The sequence below is a fragment of the Oncorhynchus masou genome, chromosome 6, assembly GCF_036934945.1.
Source record: "Oncorhynchus masou masou isolate Uvic2021 chromosome 6, UVic_Omas_1.1, whole genome shotgun sequence".
Classification (NCBI taxonomy): Eukaryota; Metazoa; Chordata; class Actinopteri; order Salmoniformes; family Salmonidae; genus Oncorhynchus; species Oncorhynchus masou.
The window spans coordinates 17,081,618-17,095,885 of record NC_088217.1 but is presented as its reverse complement, the minus strand read 5'-3'; the positions used below and the strand labels follow the sequence as shown (position 1 = coordinate 17,095,885).

Below are 14,268 nucleotides of genomic sequence, written 5' to 3'. Positions count from 1 at the left end.
GGGCCCGCAACGAGGGTTCCCAGCCCGGGGTCGGCGACGGGGGTCCCCGCACTAGAGGTGCCACCAAAGAAGGGTAAGCCAGGGATGGAGCGGGGTCTACGTCCCGCATCAGAGCCGCCACCGCGGATAGATACCCACGCAGACCCTCCCCTATAGATTTAGGTTTTGAGGCCGGAACCCGCACCTTTGGGGGGGGGGGGGATACAAAAACATAGAAAATAGAATGCACACCCAAATCACACCCTGACCAAACCCAAAACAGAGACATAAAAGCTCTAACATCAGGGCGTGATTTGGGTGTGCATTCTATTTTCTATGTTTTTGTATTTCTATGTTTTGGCCGGGTATGGTTCTCAATCAGGGACAGCTGTCTATCGTTGGCTTTGATTGGGAACCATACTTAGGTAGCCCTTCTCCCTCCTTTCTGTGTGGTAAGTTGTCTTTGTTATTGTTTTGTTGGCGTCATTTTAAATAAAATAAAAATGTATGCTCTCCACGCTGCACTTTGGTCCAGTTTTTTCAATGACCGTGACATTCGCTTTCGCCCCCCATACACGTAGAGGTCGACCGATTTTTCAGCGCCAATACTGATTATTGGATGCCTTAAAAAAAGCCAATACCGATTAATCGGACAATGTATATATAAAGTATTTAGTCAGCCACCAATTGTGCAAGTTCTCCCACTTAAAAAGATGAGAGAGGCCTGTAATTTTCATCATAGGTACACTTCAACTATGACAGACAAAATTACCAAAAAAATCCAGAAAATCACATTGTAGGATTTTTTATAAATTTATTTGCAAATTATGGTGGAAAATAAGTATTTGGTCACCTACAAACAAGCAAGATTTCTGGCTCTCACAGACCTGTAACCTCTGTCCTCCACTCGTTACCTGTATTAATGGCACCTGTTTGTAACTTGTTATCAGTATAAAATAGACCTGTCCACAACCTCAAACAGTGACACTCCAAACTCCACTATGGCCAAGACCAAAGAGCTGTCAAAGGACACCAGAAACAAAATTGTAGACCTGCACCAGGCTGGGAAGACTGAATCTGCAATAGGTAAGCAGCTTGGTTTGAAGAAATCAACTGTGGGAGCAATTATTAGTAAATGCAAGACATACAAGACCACTGATAATCTCCATTGATCTGGGGCTCCACGCAAGACCTCACCCCGTGGGGTCAAAATGACCACAAGAACGGTGAGCAAAAATCCCAGAACCACACGGTGGGACCTAGTGAATGACCTGCAGAGAGCTGGGACCAAAGTAACAAAGCCTACCATCAGTAACACACTACGCCGCCAGGGACTCAAATCCTGAAGTGCCAGATGTGTCCACCTGCTTAAGCTAGTACATGTCCAGGTCCTTCTGAAGTTTGCTAGAGAGCATTTGGATGATCCAGGAGAAGATTGGGAGAAAATCATTTGGTCAGATGAAACCAAAATATAACTTTTTGGTAAAAACTCAACTTGTCGTGTTTGGAGGACAAAGAATGCTGAGTTGCATCCAAAGAACACCATACCTACTGTGAAGCATGGGGTGGAAACATCATTCTTTGGGGCTGTTTTTCTGCAAAGTGACCAGGACAACTGATCCGTGTAAAGGAGAGAATGAATGGGGCCATGTATCGTGAGATTTTGAGTGAAAACCTTCCATCAGCAAGGGCATTGAAGATGAAACGTGGCTGGGTCTTTCAGCATGACAATGATCCCAAACACACCGCCCGGACAACGAAGGAGTGGCTTCGTAAGAAGCATTTCAAGGTCCTGGAGTGGCCTAGCCAGTCTCCTGATCTCAACCCCATAGAAAATCTTTGGAGGTAGTTGAAAGTCAGCCCCAAAACATCACTGCTCTAGAGGAGATCTCCATGGAGGAATGGGCCACAATACCAGCAACAGTGTGTGAAAACCTTGTGAAGACTTACAGAAAACGTTTGACCTCTGTCATTGCCAACAAAGGGTATATAACAAAGTATTGAGATAAACTTTTGTTATTGACCAACTACCAGGACCTAGAATCAAGGGAAACACTCAAGTGTTTTAGTACTATATCTTTTTACACAATGATGAAAATAATCATGGCCTCTAAAACTTCAAGCTGCACACTGGACACTTTTCCAACTAAACTACTGAAAGAGCTGCTTTCTGTGCTTGGCACTCCTATGTTGAACATAATAAACGGCTCTCTATCCACCGGATGTGTACCAAACTCACTAAAAGTGGCAGTAATAAATTATTTCTTGAAAAAGCCAAACCTTGACCAAGAAAATATAAAAATCTATCGGCCAATATCGAATCTTCCATTCCCCTCAAAATTTGTATAAAAAGCTGTTGCACAGCAACTCACTGCCTTCCTGAAGATAAACAATGTATACTAAATGCTTCAGTCTGGTTTTAGACCCCATCATAGCACTGAGACTGCACTTGTGAAGGTGGTAAATTACCTTTTAATGGCGTCAGACCAAGGGTCTGCATCTGTCCTCGTGCTGCTTTTGACACCATCGATCACCACATTCTTTTGGAGAGATTGGAAACCCAAATTGGTCTACATGGACAAGTTCTGGCCTGGTTTAGATCTTATCTGTCGGAAAGATATCAGTTTGTCTCTGTGAATGATTTGTCCTCTGACAAATCAACTGTAAATTTCGGTGTTCCTCAAGGTTCCGTTTTAGTACCACTATTGTTTTCACTATATATTTTACCTCTTGGGGATGTCATTTGAAAACATAATGTTAACTTTCACCGCTATGCGGATGACACACAGCTGTACATTTCAATGAAACATGGTGAAGCCCCAAAATTGCCCTCGCTAGAAGCCTGTGTTTCAGACATAAGGAAGTGGATGGCTGCAAACTTTTTTACTTTTAAACTCGGACAAAACATAGATGCTTGTTCTAGGTCCCAAGAAACAAAGAGATATTCTGTTGAATCTGACAATTAATCTTGATGGTTGTACAGTTGTCTCAAATAAAACTGTGAAGGACCTCGGCGTTTCTCTGGACCCTGATCTCTCTTTTGACAAACATATCAAGACTGTTTCAGGGACAGCTTTTTTCCATCTACGTAACATTGCAAAAATCAGAAACTTTCTGTCCAAAAATGATGCAGAAAAATTAATCAATGCTTTTGTTATTTCTAGGTTAGATTACTGCAATGCTCTACTTTCCGGATAAAGCACTACCCGGATAAAGCACTAAATAAATTTCAGTTAGTGCTAAATATGGCTGCTAGAATCCTGACGAGAACCCACATTTTTTATCATATTACACCAGTGCTAGCCTCCCTACACTGGCTTCCTGTTAAGGCAAGGGCTGATTTCAAGGTTTTACTGCTAACCTACAAAGCATTACATGGGCTTGCTCCTACCTGTCTTTCCGATTTGGTCCTGCCATACATACCTACACGTACGCTACGGTCACAAAATGCAGGCCTCCTAATTTTCCCTAGAATTTCTAAGCAAACAGTTGGAGGCAGGGCTTTCTCCAATAGAGCTCCATTTTAATGGAATGGTCTGCCTACCCATTTGAGAGATGCAGACTCGGTCTCAACCTCATCTCTTCAGTAAGTCCTATGATTGAATGTAGTCTGGCCCAGGAGTGTGAAGATGAACGGAAAGCCTCTGGAGCAACGAACCGCCGGTGGTCTTCCTGTCTGGGTTGGCGCCCCGCCCCCCCCCCCCTCCTAGTCACCATGTTTCTACACCTGCATTGCTTGCTGTTTGGGGTTTTAGGCTGGGTTTCTGTACAGCACTTTGATATATCAGCTGATGTAAGAAGGGCTATATAAATACATTTGATTTGATGTTACAGGATGCCCTGTTGCACTGTGCATCATGCCAACTCTGGTCTGGGGTAGAATCCTTGAACAGAATTGTACAGAACAATCCTCCTCCATGTCATTATAACTATCTGTGCTGTGCCATCCACCACCCACTTCCAGACCTTCTCTTCAACTCTTGTCAGTCAGACCGATACAGAATGTCTCCTTTTTCAATCTGTGTACAAGCATGACTTGTAATACCTCCATCCCTGTTGTACATGTTGTTCTACCACCGAGAACTTTGCTTAGAGATTGTGTCTCTTAACCCGGAGTTGGTCCCTCTCAACCTGGAGCTGCTCTCTCTCAACCTGGGGCTGATCTCTCTCAAACTGGAGGTGGTTCCTCATAACCCGGGGCTGGTCTCTCTCAACCCTCAGCTGGTCCCCCTCAACCCGGAGCTGGCCTGTTTTCAAACTGGAGCTGGTCTATCTCAAACCAGAGGTGATCCCTCTCAACCAGAAGCTTGTCCCTATCAACCCTCAGCTGGCCACTCTCAACCAGGAGCTGGGCCCTCTCAAACCTCCGCTGGCCCCTCTCAACCAGGAGCTAGCAACTCTCAACCCAGAGCTGGTCCCTATCAACCCTCAGCTGGCCCCTCTCAACCAGGAGCTGGTCCCTTTCAACCCTCATCTGGCCACTCTCAACCAGGAGCTGGACCCTATCAACTCTCAGCTGGCCTCTCTCAACCAGGAGCTGGACCCTATCAACTCTCAGCTGGCCCCTCTCAACCAGGAGCTGGTCCCTATCAACTCTCAGCTGGCCCCTCTCAACCAGGAGCTGGCCCCTATCAACTCTCAGCTGGCCTCTCTCAACCAGGAGCTGGACCCTATCAACTCTCAGCTGGCCTCTCTCAACCAGGAGCTGGACCCTATCAACTCTCAGCTGGCCTCTATCAACCCGGAGCTGGTCCCTATCAACCCTCAGCTGGCACCTCTCAACCAGGAGCTGGTCCCTATCAACCCTCAGCTGGCCCCTCTCAACCAGGAGCTGGTCCCTATCAACCCTCAGCTGGCCCCTCTCAACCAGGAGCTAGCAACTATCAACCCTCAGCTGGCCCCTCTCAACCAGGAGCTAGCAACTATCAACCCTCAGCTGGCCCCTCTCAACCAGGAGCTAGGAACTATCAACCCTCAGCAGGCCCCTCTCAACCAGGGGCTGGTCCCTCTCAACCCTCAGCTGGCCCCTCTCAACCAGGAGCTAGGAACTATCAACCCTCAGCAGGCCCCTCTCAACCAGGGGCTGGTCCCTCTCAACCCTCAGCTGGCCCCTCTCAACCAGGAGCTAGCAACTATCAACCCTCAACTGGCCCCTCTCAACCAGGAGCTAGCAACTATCAACCCTCAGCTGGCCCCTCTCAACCAGGAGCTAGCAACTATCAACCCTCAGCTGGCCCCTCTCAACCAGGAGCTAGCAACTATCAACCCTCAGCTGGCCCCTCTCAACCAGGAGCTAGCAACTATCAACCCTCAGCTGGCCCCTCTCAACCAGGAGCTAGCAACTATCAACCCTCAGCTGGCCCCTCTCAACCAGGAGCTAGCAACTATCAACCCTCAGCTGGCCCCTCTCAACCAGGAGCTAGCAACTATCACCCCTCAGCTGGCCCCTCTCAACCAGGAGCTAGCAACTATCAACCCTCAGCTGGCCCCTCACAAACCAGGAGCTAGCAACTATCATCCCTCAGCTGGCCCCTCTCAACCAGGAGCTAGCAACTATCAACCCTCAGCTGGCCCCTCTCAACCAGGAGCTAGCAACTATCAACCCTCAGCTGTCCCCTCTCTTTTTTTTTACAATTTGTTTTGTTTTTCTACTTCACAAACAGCATAACACAAACACAAAAACAAGACACTCACTGCACAAAACATACTCCAATGTGATCAACATACAGTATGTCCTCAAAATTCCTACATAATGAAATGATAGCACATACCTTATCCCAAAATGTTGTCAATTTGTCACAGGACCACAGCTTTTGGTGCTTTTTCCCCAACAGAGATGTAACATTTATGGGTGCATTACATGCATTCTGAAGGGAGTGGAGTAACTCATGAATTATCTTAAATAACAGTATTTTATGTTTTAGATTGTAGGTGCAGGTATGAGCATTTTCACAGATCTGTGTCCATGGTTCCCCTTAAGTTCTTCCTTTAAATCGTTTGTCATTTTCACCTTGGTGCAGTGTTTCCCAAACTTGGTCCTGGGGACCCCAATGGGTGCACGTTTTGGTTCTTGCTCAAGAGTTTCACAGCTGATTCAAATAATCAAAGCTTAAAAATTTGCTGATTATCTGAATTGGTCCACTCACACAGACAGCATCGTGAAGAAGGCGCAGCAGCGCCTCTTCAACCTCAGGAGGCTGAAGAAATTCGGCTTGTCACCAAAAGCACTCACAAACTTCTACAGATGCACAATCGAGAGCATCCTGGCGGGCTGTATCACCGCCTGGTACGGCAACTGCTCCGCCCTCAACCGTAAGGCTCTCCAGAGGGTAGTGAGGTCTGCACAACGCATGACCGGGGGCAAACTACCTGCCCTCCAGGACACCTACACCAACCGATGTTACAGGAAGGCCATAAAGATCATCAAGGACATCAACCACCCGAGCCACTGCCTATTCACCCCGCTATCATCCAGAAGGCGAGGTCAGTACAGGTGCATCAAAGCTGGGACCGAGAGACTGAAAAACAGCTTCTATCTCAAGGCCATCAGACTGTTAAACAGCCACCACTAACATTGAGTGGCTGCTGCCAACACACTGACACTGACTCAACTCCAGCCACTTTAATAATGGGAATTGATGGGAAATGATGTAAATATATCACTAGCCACTTTAAACAATGCTACCTTATATAATGTTACTTACCCTACATTATTCATCTCATATGCATACGTATATACTGTACTCTATATCATCGACTGCATCCTTATGTAATACATGTATCACTAGCCACTTTAACTATGCCACTTTGTTTACATACTCATCTCATATGTATATACTGTACTCGATACCATCTACTGTATCTTGCCTATGCTGTTCTCTACCATCACTCATTCATATATCCTTATGTACATATTCTTTATCCCCTTACACTGTGTATAAGACAGTAGTTTAGGAATTGTTAGTTAGATTACTTGTTGGTTATTACTGCATTGTCGGAACTAGAAGAACAAGCATTTCGCTACACGCGCATTAACATCTGCTAACCATGTGTATGTGACAAATAAAATTTGATTTGATTTGATTTGAATCAGCTGTGTAGTGCTAGGGCAAAACCCCAAATGTGCACCCGTTGGGGTCCCCAGGACCGAGATTGGGAAACAGTGCTTTACAGGTTCTGAACCATCTGGCCGAGTTTCAGTCATCCCTTGACATAACTTGGCAATCATATTCTTTGGCTTAGCAGCTTCTTTCAGTATTTCTTCTATGCTATATGCCTTAGGTTCATCCACATTTTGTTGAAGCGATTGACTAAGATTTCTGAGTTGTAAGGATATACAGAAATTGGCCTTGAATAATCAAAATCTTTCTTGGAATTGATTGATTGACAGTAGAGATCCATCAGAATGCACATGTTCATGGTATTGTACATGGTCTGCAACTTGTCTTGTTCAGCTGAGCAGTTGGTTTTATAAACTAAGGTGTTCTCTTCAAAACTGCCCATCTCTCCATTATAATAGACAAACAGGCCTATGATCCCAGCCAGTAGGAGAACACACAGCAGCCCCAGACACATTGCAGCATCTCTGGTGGATCTCCTCTCTAAGCTCTCTGTACCTTGGTTTGTAGCCTGTGGTCTACTCTTTGTGGAGACGTCCTTTGTCTTGCTTCTGGAGTCATGAGAATTGATGGTCTCTTTATTGGTATAAATATCCTCAACGTTGTCATTATCAAACTCTACGTTGGCATAGATTTCATTAGACATCACAATAGTCAATAACAGTTTCTGGGATTGTACCTGACAGAATTTGTGCTCTAGTTTCAAGCTGTACAGTGAATCTGAGACTTAACATATGGACAGGAAAGTGTCTTATCAGGAAGACTATAAATAGCAATGTTTGTGCAGTCAAACAAAAGTGTGACTTTCTTCAGATGTCTTGTGTAACTTCTCTGTTGTCTTTTAATGTCTGATTCCTGTATTCTGTTGTAGTAATGGACTGAGATGTTGTCAATGCATGTGCTTTTGTAACACTTCATTTGAAATTAATAAATGTTATTCTGTTGTAGTAATGGACTGAGATGTTGTCAATGCATGTGCGCTTGTAATTCATTGCTGTATGATTGCCTTGCTCCCTCCATAGTTCTTTTTAAAGCTTCAAAATAACTGACAGTAGGCCAAGTCAGTTGTCTCTATAACAATATTTGCCATTGCAGTATTTGCAGTATTTGCCATATTTGTTGTTGATATCACTTCATCCGCTTTAATTATCATAAATTATCCTTAAGTTTGACTTACAAAACTTTAGCTTCAGTGGGGGTGGCAGATAACCTTGAAGTTAGAGCGTTCGGTCGGTAACCAGCGACTCGCTGGTTTGAATACCATGGCCGACAAGGTGAAAAATCTGTCGTTGTGCCCTTGAGCAAAGCATTTAACCCATTCCCTGCTGGTGTCTTAGGGGGAGTTGGTATATGCAAGACATACTTGTACAAGTGTGTAACTGGAAAAAAATAAGCTCCCCTGTGTCACACCCTGACCTGAGTATTCTTTGTTTTCTTTATATATTTTGGTTAGGTCAGGGTGTGACATGGGAGATGTATAAATTTTTTACTGTCTAGGGGTTTTGTAAGTTTATGGGGTTGTTTACCATCTAGGTGTTTATGTATGTCTATGGTTGCCTAGATTGGTTCTCAATTAGAGGCAGCTGTTTATCATTGTCTCTGATTGGGAACCATATTTAGGCAGCCATCTTCTTTGGGTATTTTGTGGGTTATTGTCTATGTCTAGTTGCCTGTCTCTGCACATTTGTAGTATAGCTTCACATTCGTTTTATTGTTTTTGTAGTTTGTTTAGTGTCCGTCTTCATTAAATATTCAACATGTATTCAAATCACACTGTGCCTTGGTCTCCTCCATTCAACAAACGTGACACCCTGAAATTATTATTATTACATGAAAATCAAGGATCTGACGATTGTTGTAGTTGTAGTAAAAAATTAATAAGTTGACATCAGACATATTTGTTTAGATAAGAAAAGTGTCCAGACTCAATTTTTGTATATTTTTTAATTGAAAGAATAAAATGAGTAAGATGTCTCTCCAAGAGATCCAATATAATAAAACCAAATACATAAAACTTTAAATCATTTTTGATTAATGCGAAAACATAAGCACTGGTATTTTGTAATGGAAATCAATGTGACAGAGCCATAACTTTCCTTTTGGCTTATTTTAGTTATAGTTCAGTTACAGGAAGGCAATTTTCTCACATATCCAAAAGTGCAATTCGTTGCAAGGTGCATCATGCCAGCCGTTGTCTGTGATAGAAAGAACGGACCATCGCGCAGCACAATCCTCCTCCATTCCGTTCTGATTATTAGGCTGTTCTCTGCCCCAGTATGCTGTGGTCAGTGCTGTCCTGTCCACCCACTTCCAGATCCCCTCTTCAACTTGGTCAGTCAGACCAATCCAGAACGTCTCTTTGGTCAATCCATGGATAAATACATATTCCTCTCTGCTGTTTATTACCACCAGATCTGCTTCTCTTCCCCGACAGTCCTCTCGGCTCCCCTCCCAGGTTTTCTTCTCAGTAGAGGTAAAGTAAAAAGTGGACTTGTAATACCTCCATCCCTGTTGTGTGTGTTGCTCTACCACAGAGAACTTTTCTTGAAGATTGTCTCTTTCAACCTGTAGCTGGTCCCTATCTTTAGTCATGGTATTGTACTTGGTCTGCAACTGGTCTTGTTCAGCTGAGCAGTTGGTTTTATAAACTAAGGTGTTCTCTTCAAAACTGCCCATCTCTCCATTATAATAGACAAACAGGCCTATGATCCCAGCCAGTAGGAGAACACACAGCAGCCCCAGACACATTGCAGCATCTCTGGTGGATCTCCTCTCTAAGCTCTCTGTACCTTGGTTTGTAGCCTGTGGTCTACTCTTTGTGGAGACGTCCTTTGTCTTGCTTCTGGAGTCATGAGAATTGATGGTCTCTTTATTGGTATAAATATCCTCAACGTTGTCATTATCAAACTCTACGTTGGCATAGATTTCATTAGACATCACAATAGTCAATAACAGTTTCTGGGATTGTACCGGACAGAATTTGTGCTCTAGTTTCAAGCTGTACAGTGTATCTGAGACTTAACATATGGACAGGAAAGTGTCATATCAGGAAGACTATAAATAGCAATGTTTGTGCAGTCAAACAAAAGTGTGACTTTCTTCAGATGTCTTGTGTAACTTCTCTGTTGTCTTTTAATGTCTGATTCCTGTATTCTGTTGTAGTAATGGACTGAGATGTTGTCAATGCATGTGCTTTTGTAACACTTCATTTGAAATTAATAAATGTTATTCTGTTGTAGTAATGGACTGAGATGTTGTCAATGCATGTGCGCTTGTAATTCATTGCTGTATGATTGCCTTGCTCCCTCCATAGTTCTTTTTAAAGCTTCAAAATAACTGACAGTAGGCCAAGTCAGTTGTCTCTATAACAATATTTGCCATTGCAGTATTTGCAGTATTTGCCATATTTGTTGTTGATATCACTTCATCCACTTTAATTATCATAAATTATCCTTAAGTTTGACTTACAAAACTTTAGCTTCAGTGGGGGTGGCAGATAACCTTGAAGTTAGAGCGTTCGGTCGGTAACCAAAGAGTCGCTGGTTTGAATACCATGGCCGACAAGGTGAAAAATCTGTCGCTGTGCCCTTGAGCAAAGCATTTAACCCATTCCCTGCTGGTGTCTTAGGGGGAGTTGGTATATGCAAGACATACTTGTACAAGTGTGTAACTGGAAAAAAATAAGCTCCCCTGTGTCACACCCTGACCTGAGTATTCTTTGTTTTCTTTATATATTTTGGTTAGGTCAGGGTGTGACATGTGAGATGTATGAATTTTTTACTGTCTAGTGGTTTTGTAAGTTTATGGGGTTGTTTACCATCTAGGTGTTTATGTATGTCTATGGTTGCCTAGATTGGTTCTCAATTAGAGGCAGCTGTTTATCATTGTCTCTGATTGGGAACCATATTTAGGCAGCCATCTTCTTTGGGTATTTTGTGGGTTATTGTCTATGTCTAGTTGCCTGTCTCTGCACATTTGTAGTATAGCTTCACATTCGTTTTATTGTTTTTGTAGTTTGTTTAGTGTCCGTCTTCATTAAATATTCAACATGTATTCAAATCACACTGTGCCTTGGTCTCCTCCATTCAACAAACGTGACACCCTGAAATTATTATTATTACATGAAAATCAAGGATCTGATGATTGTTGTAGATGTAGTAAAGGATTAATAAGTTGACATCAGACATATTTGTTTAGATAAGAATAGTGGCCAGACTCAATTTTTGTATATTTTTTAATTGAAAGAATAAAATGATTAAGATGTCTCTCCAAGAGATCCAATATAATAAAACCAAATACATAAAACTTTAAATCATTGTTGATTAATGCGAAAACATAAGCACTGGTATTTTGTAATGGAAATCAATGTGACAGAGCCATAACTTTCCTTTTGGCTTATTTTAGTTATAGTTCAGTTACAGGAAGGCAATTTTCTCACATATCCAAAAGTGCAATTCGTTGCAAGGTGCATCATGCCAGCCGTTGTCTGTGGTAGAAAGAACGGACCATCGCGCAGCACAATCCTCCTCCATTCCGTTCTGATTATTAGGCTGTTCTCTGCCTCAGTACGCTGTGGTCAGTGCTGTCCTGTCCACCCACTTCCAGATCCCCTCTTCAACTTGGTCAGTCAGACCAATCCAGAACGTCTCGTTGGTCAATCCATGGATAAATACATATTCCTCTCTGCTGTTTATTACCACCAGATCTGCTTCTCTTCCCTGACAGTCCTCTCGGCTCCCCTCCCAGGTTTTCTTCTCAGTAGAGGTAAAGTAAAAAGTGGACTTGTAATACCTCCATCCCTGTTGTGTGTGTTGCTCTACCACAGAGAAATTTTCTTGAAGATTGTCTCTTTCAACCTGTAGCTGGTCCCTATCTTTAGTCATGGTATTGTACTTGGTCTGCAACTGGTCTTGTTCAGCTGAGCAGTTGGTTTTATAAACTAAGGTGTTCTCTTCAAAACTGTCCTTCTCTCCATTATAATAGACAAACAGGCCTATGATCCCAGCCAGTAGGAGAACACACAGCAGCCCCAGACACATTGCAGCATCTCTGGTGGATCTCCTCTCTAAGCTCTCTGTACCTTGGTTTGTAGCCTGTGGTCTGCTCTTTGTGGAGACGTCCTTTGTCTTGCTTCTGGAGTCATGAGAATTGATGGTCTCTTTATTGGTATACATATCCTCAACATTGTCATTATCAAACTCTACGTTGGCATAGATTTCATTAGACATCACAATTGTCAATAACAGTTTCTGGGATTGTACCTGACAGACTGTACTCTAGTTTCAAGCTGTACAGTGTATCTGAGACTTAACATATGGACAGGAAAGTGTCATATCAGGAAGACTATAAATAGCAATGTTTGTGCAGTCAAACAAAAGTGTGACTTTCTTCAGATGTCTTGTGTGACTTCTCTGTTGTCTTTTAATGTCTGATTCCTGTATTCTGTTGTAGTAATGGACTGAGATGTTGTCAATGCATGTGCTTTTGTAACACTTCATTTGAAATTAATAAATGTTATTCTGTTGTAGTAATGGACTGAGATGTTGTCAATGCATGTGCGCTTGTAATTCATTGCTGTATGATTGCCTTGTTCCCTCCATAGTTCTTTTTAAGCTTCAAAATAACTGACAGTGGGCCAAGTCAGTTGTCTCTATAACATTATTTGCCATTGATCTAGTTTATATTTCAGTTGTTGATATCACTTTATCTACTTCAACTTCTTACGGATAGTTGGGACAGTCGCGCCCCACTTGGGCAAAAAACAGTGAAAATGCAGCGTAGCAAATTCAAAAAAGAAGGCTTTTCGGCGAAAGCAGAAGAAGCTATTATCTGATGATAGCACAACCGGTAAACAAAGAGGGTAGCATATTTCAACCCTGCAGGCGCTACACAAAACGCAGAAATAAAATATAAAACATGCATTACTTTATTTTATTTATTTATTTGTATTTATTTCACCTTTATTTAACCAGGTAGGCAAGTTGAGAACAAGTTCTCATTTACAATTGCGACCTGGCCAGGATAAAGCAAAGCAGTTCGACACATACAACGACACAGAGTTACACATGGAGTAAAACAAACATGCAGTCAATAATACAGTATAAACAAGTCTATATACGATGTGAGCAAATGAGGTGAGATAAGGGAGGTAAAGGCAAAAAAAAGGCCATGGTGGCAAAGTAAATACAATATAGCAAGTAAAACACATTACCTTTGACAAGCTTCTTTTGTTGGCACTCCAATATGTCCCATAAACATCACAATTGGTCCTTTTGTTCGATTAATTCCGTCCATATATATCCAAATGTCAATTTATAAAGCGCGTTTGATCCAGAAAAAAACAGCTTCCAAGAAACGCAACGTCACTACAAAATATTTCAAAAGTTGCCTATATTTCAAACTACTTTTGTAATACAACTTTAGGTATTTTTAAACGTTAATAATCCATCAAATTGTAGACGGGTCTATCTGTTGTTCCATACAGGAAGACAACCAACCAGCGCTACTTTTCACGTCTTGCGCAACTCGCAACAGTGTTACCCAGTTCCTAGTTGGCCTACTTCTTCATTGCACAAAGAAATAACCTCAACCAAATTCCAAAGACTGGTTAAATCCAGTGGAAGAGGTAGGAACTGAAAGCCAACGAGAATTCACTGAACAGACAGAGACCTCCAAAACAAATTCTGAACGGTTAGTCCTCGGGGTTTTGCCTGCTACATAAGTTCAGTTATACTCACAGACATGATTCAAACAGTTTTAGAAACTTCAGTGTTTGCTATCCAAATCTACTAATAAAATGCATATCTTATATACTTGGCATGAGTAGCAGGAAGTTGAAATTGGGCACGCTATTTATCCAAAAGTGAAAATGCTGCCCCCTTGCCCCAAAAGGTTTTAGCTATCAGCGTATTTGATATGTGAAAAAGCTCTGACGAAGACCAAAAAGCTAACAAGTAAGCTTAAATAAAATAAACATATACTAGCAAGAGCAGTCTGCGGGTTTGGCATTGTTGCACCTGTAACGAGATAACTCAGATGTGAGAGTGCTTGTTTTAATTGTATATCTGACACTTATTTTAAGTTCTGTAAATGGGGAAATTGGAAAAATAGAGAGGGCCTCCAAACCAGCTGGTTGTAATTAAAACATTACTCTTCTCAATTAAAATCCATT

The 14,268-nt window shown here is 42.4% G+C and overlaps 2 protein-coding genes and 1 pseudogene across 2 annotated transcripts in view; all 3 read right to left on the bottom strand.

The window, feature by feature from the left end:
* Positions 1-13,545, bottom strand: part of LOC135541430 (V-set and transmembrane domain-containing protein 2-like protein) — a 114,788-nt gene extending 101,243 nt beyond the window's left edge. Inside the window, exon 1 of the mRNA XM_064967680.1 lies at positions 13,309-13,545. The gene's annotated coding sequence lies outside the window, so the exon portion shown is untranslated. The remainder of the gene's footprint in view (positions 1-13,308) is intronic.
* LOC135541012 (CD209 antigen-like protein C) lies at positions 9,039-10,089 on the bottom strand. The gene has a single exon (XM_064967156.1). It carries the CDS (start codon positions 10,032-10,034, stop codon positions 9,222-9,224), a length of 813 nt encoding a protein of 270 aa, XP_064823228.1. The 5' UTR covers positions 10,035-10,089; the 3' UTR covers positions 9,039-9,221.
* On the bottom strand, positions 11,413-12,353 carry LOC135541011 (CD209 antigen-like protein E; annotated as a pseudogene).
* Positions 13,546-14,268: the final 723 nt, after the last annotated feature.

Coding starts and splice junctions, on each gene's coding strand:
- LOC135541012 (XM_064967156.1), bottom strand. CDS start 10,034: ATGTCTAATGAAATCTATGCCAACGTAGAGTTTGATAATGACAACGTT.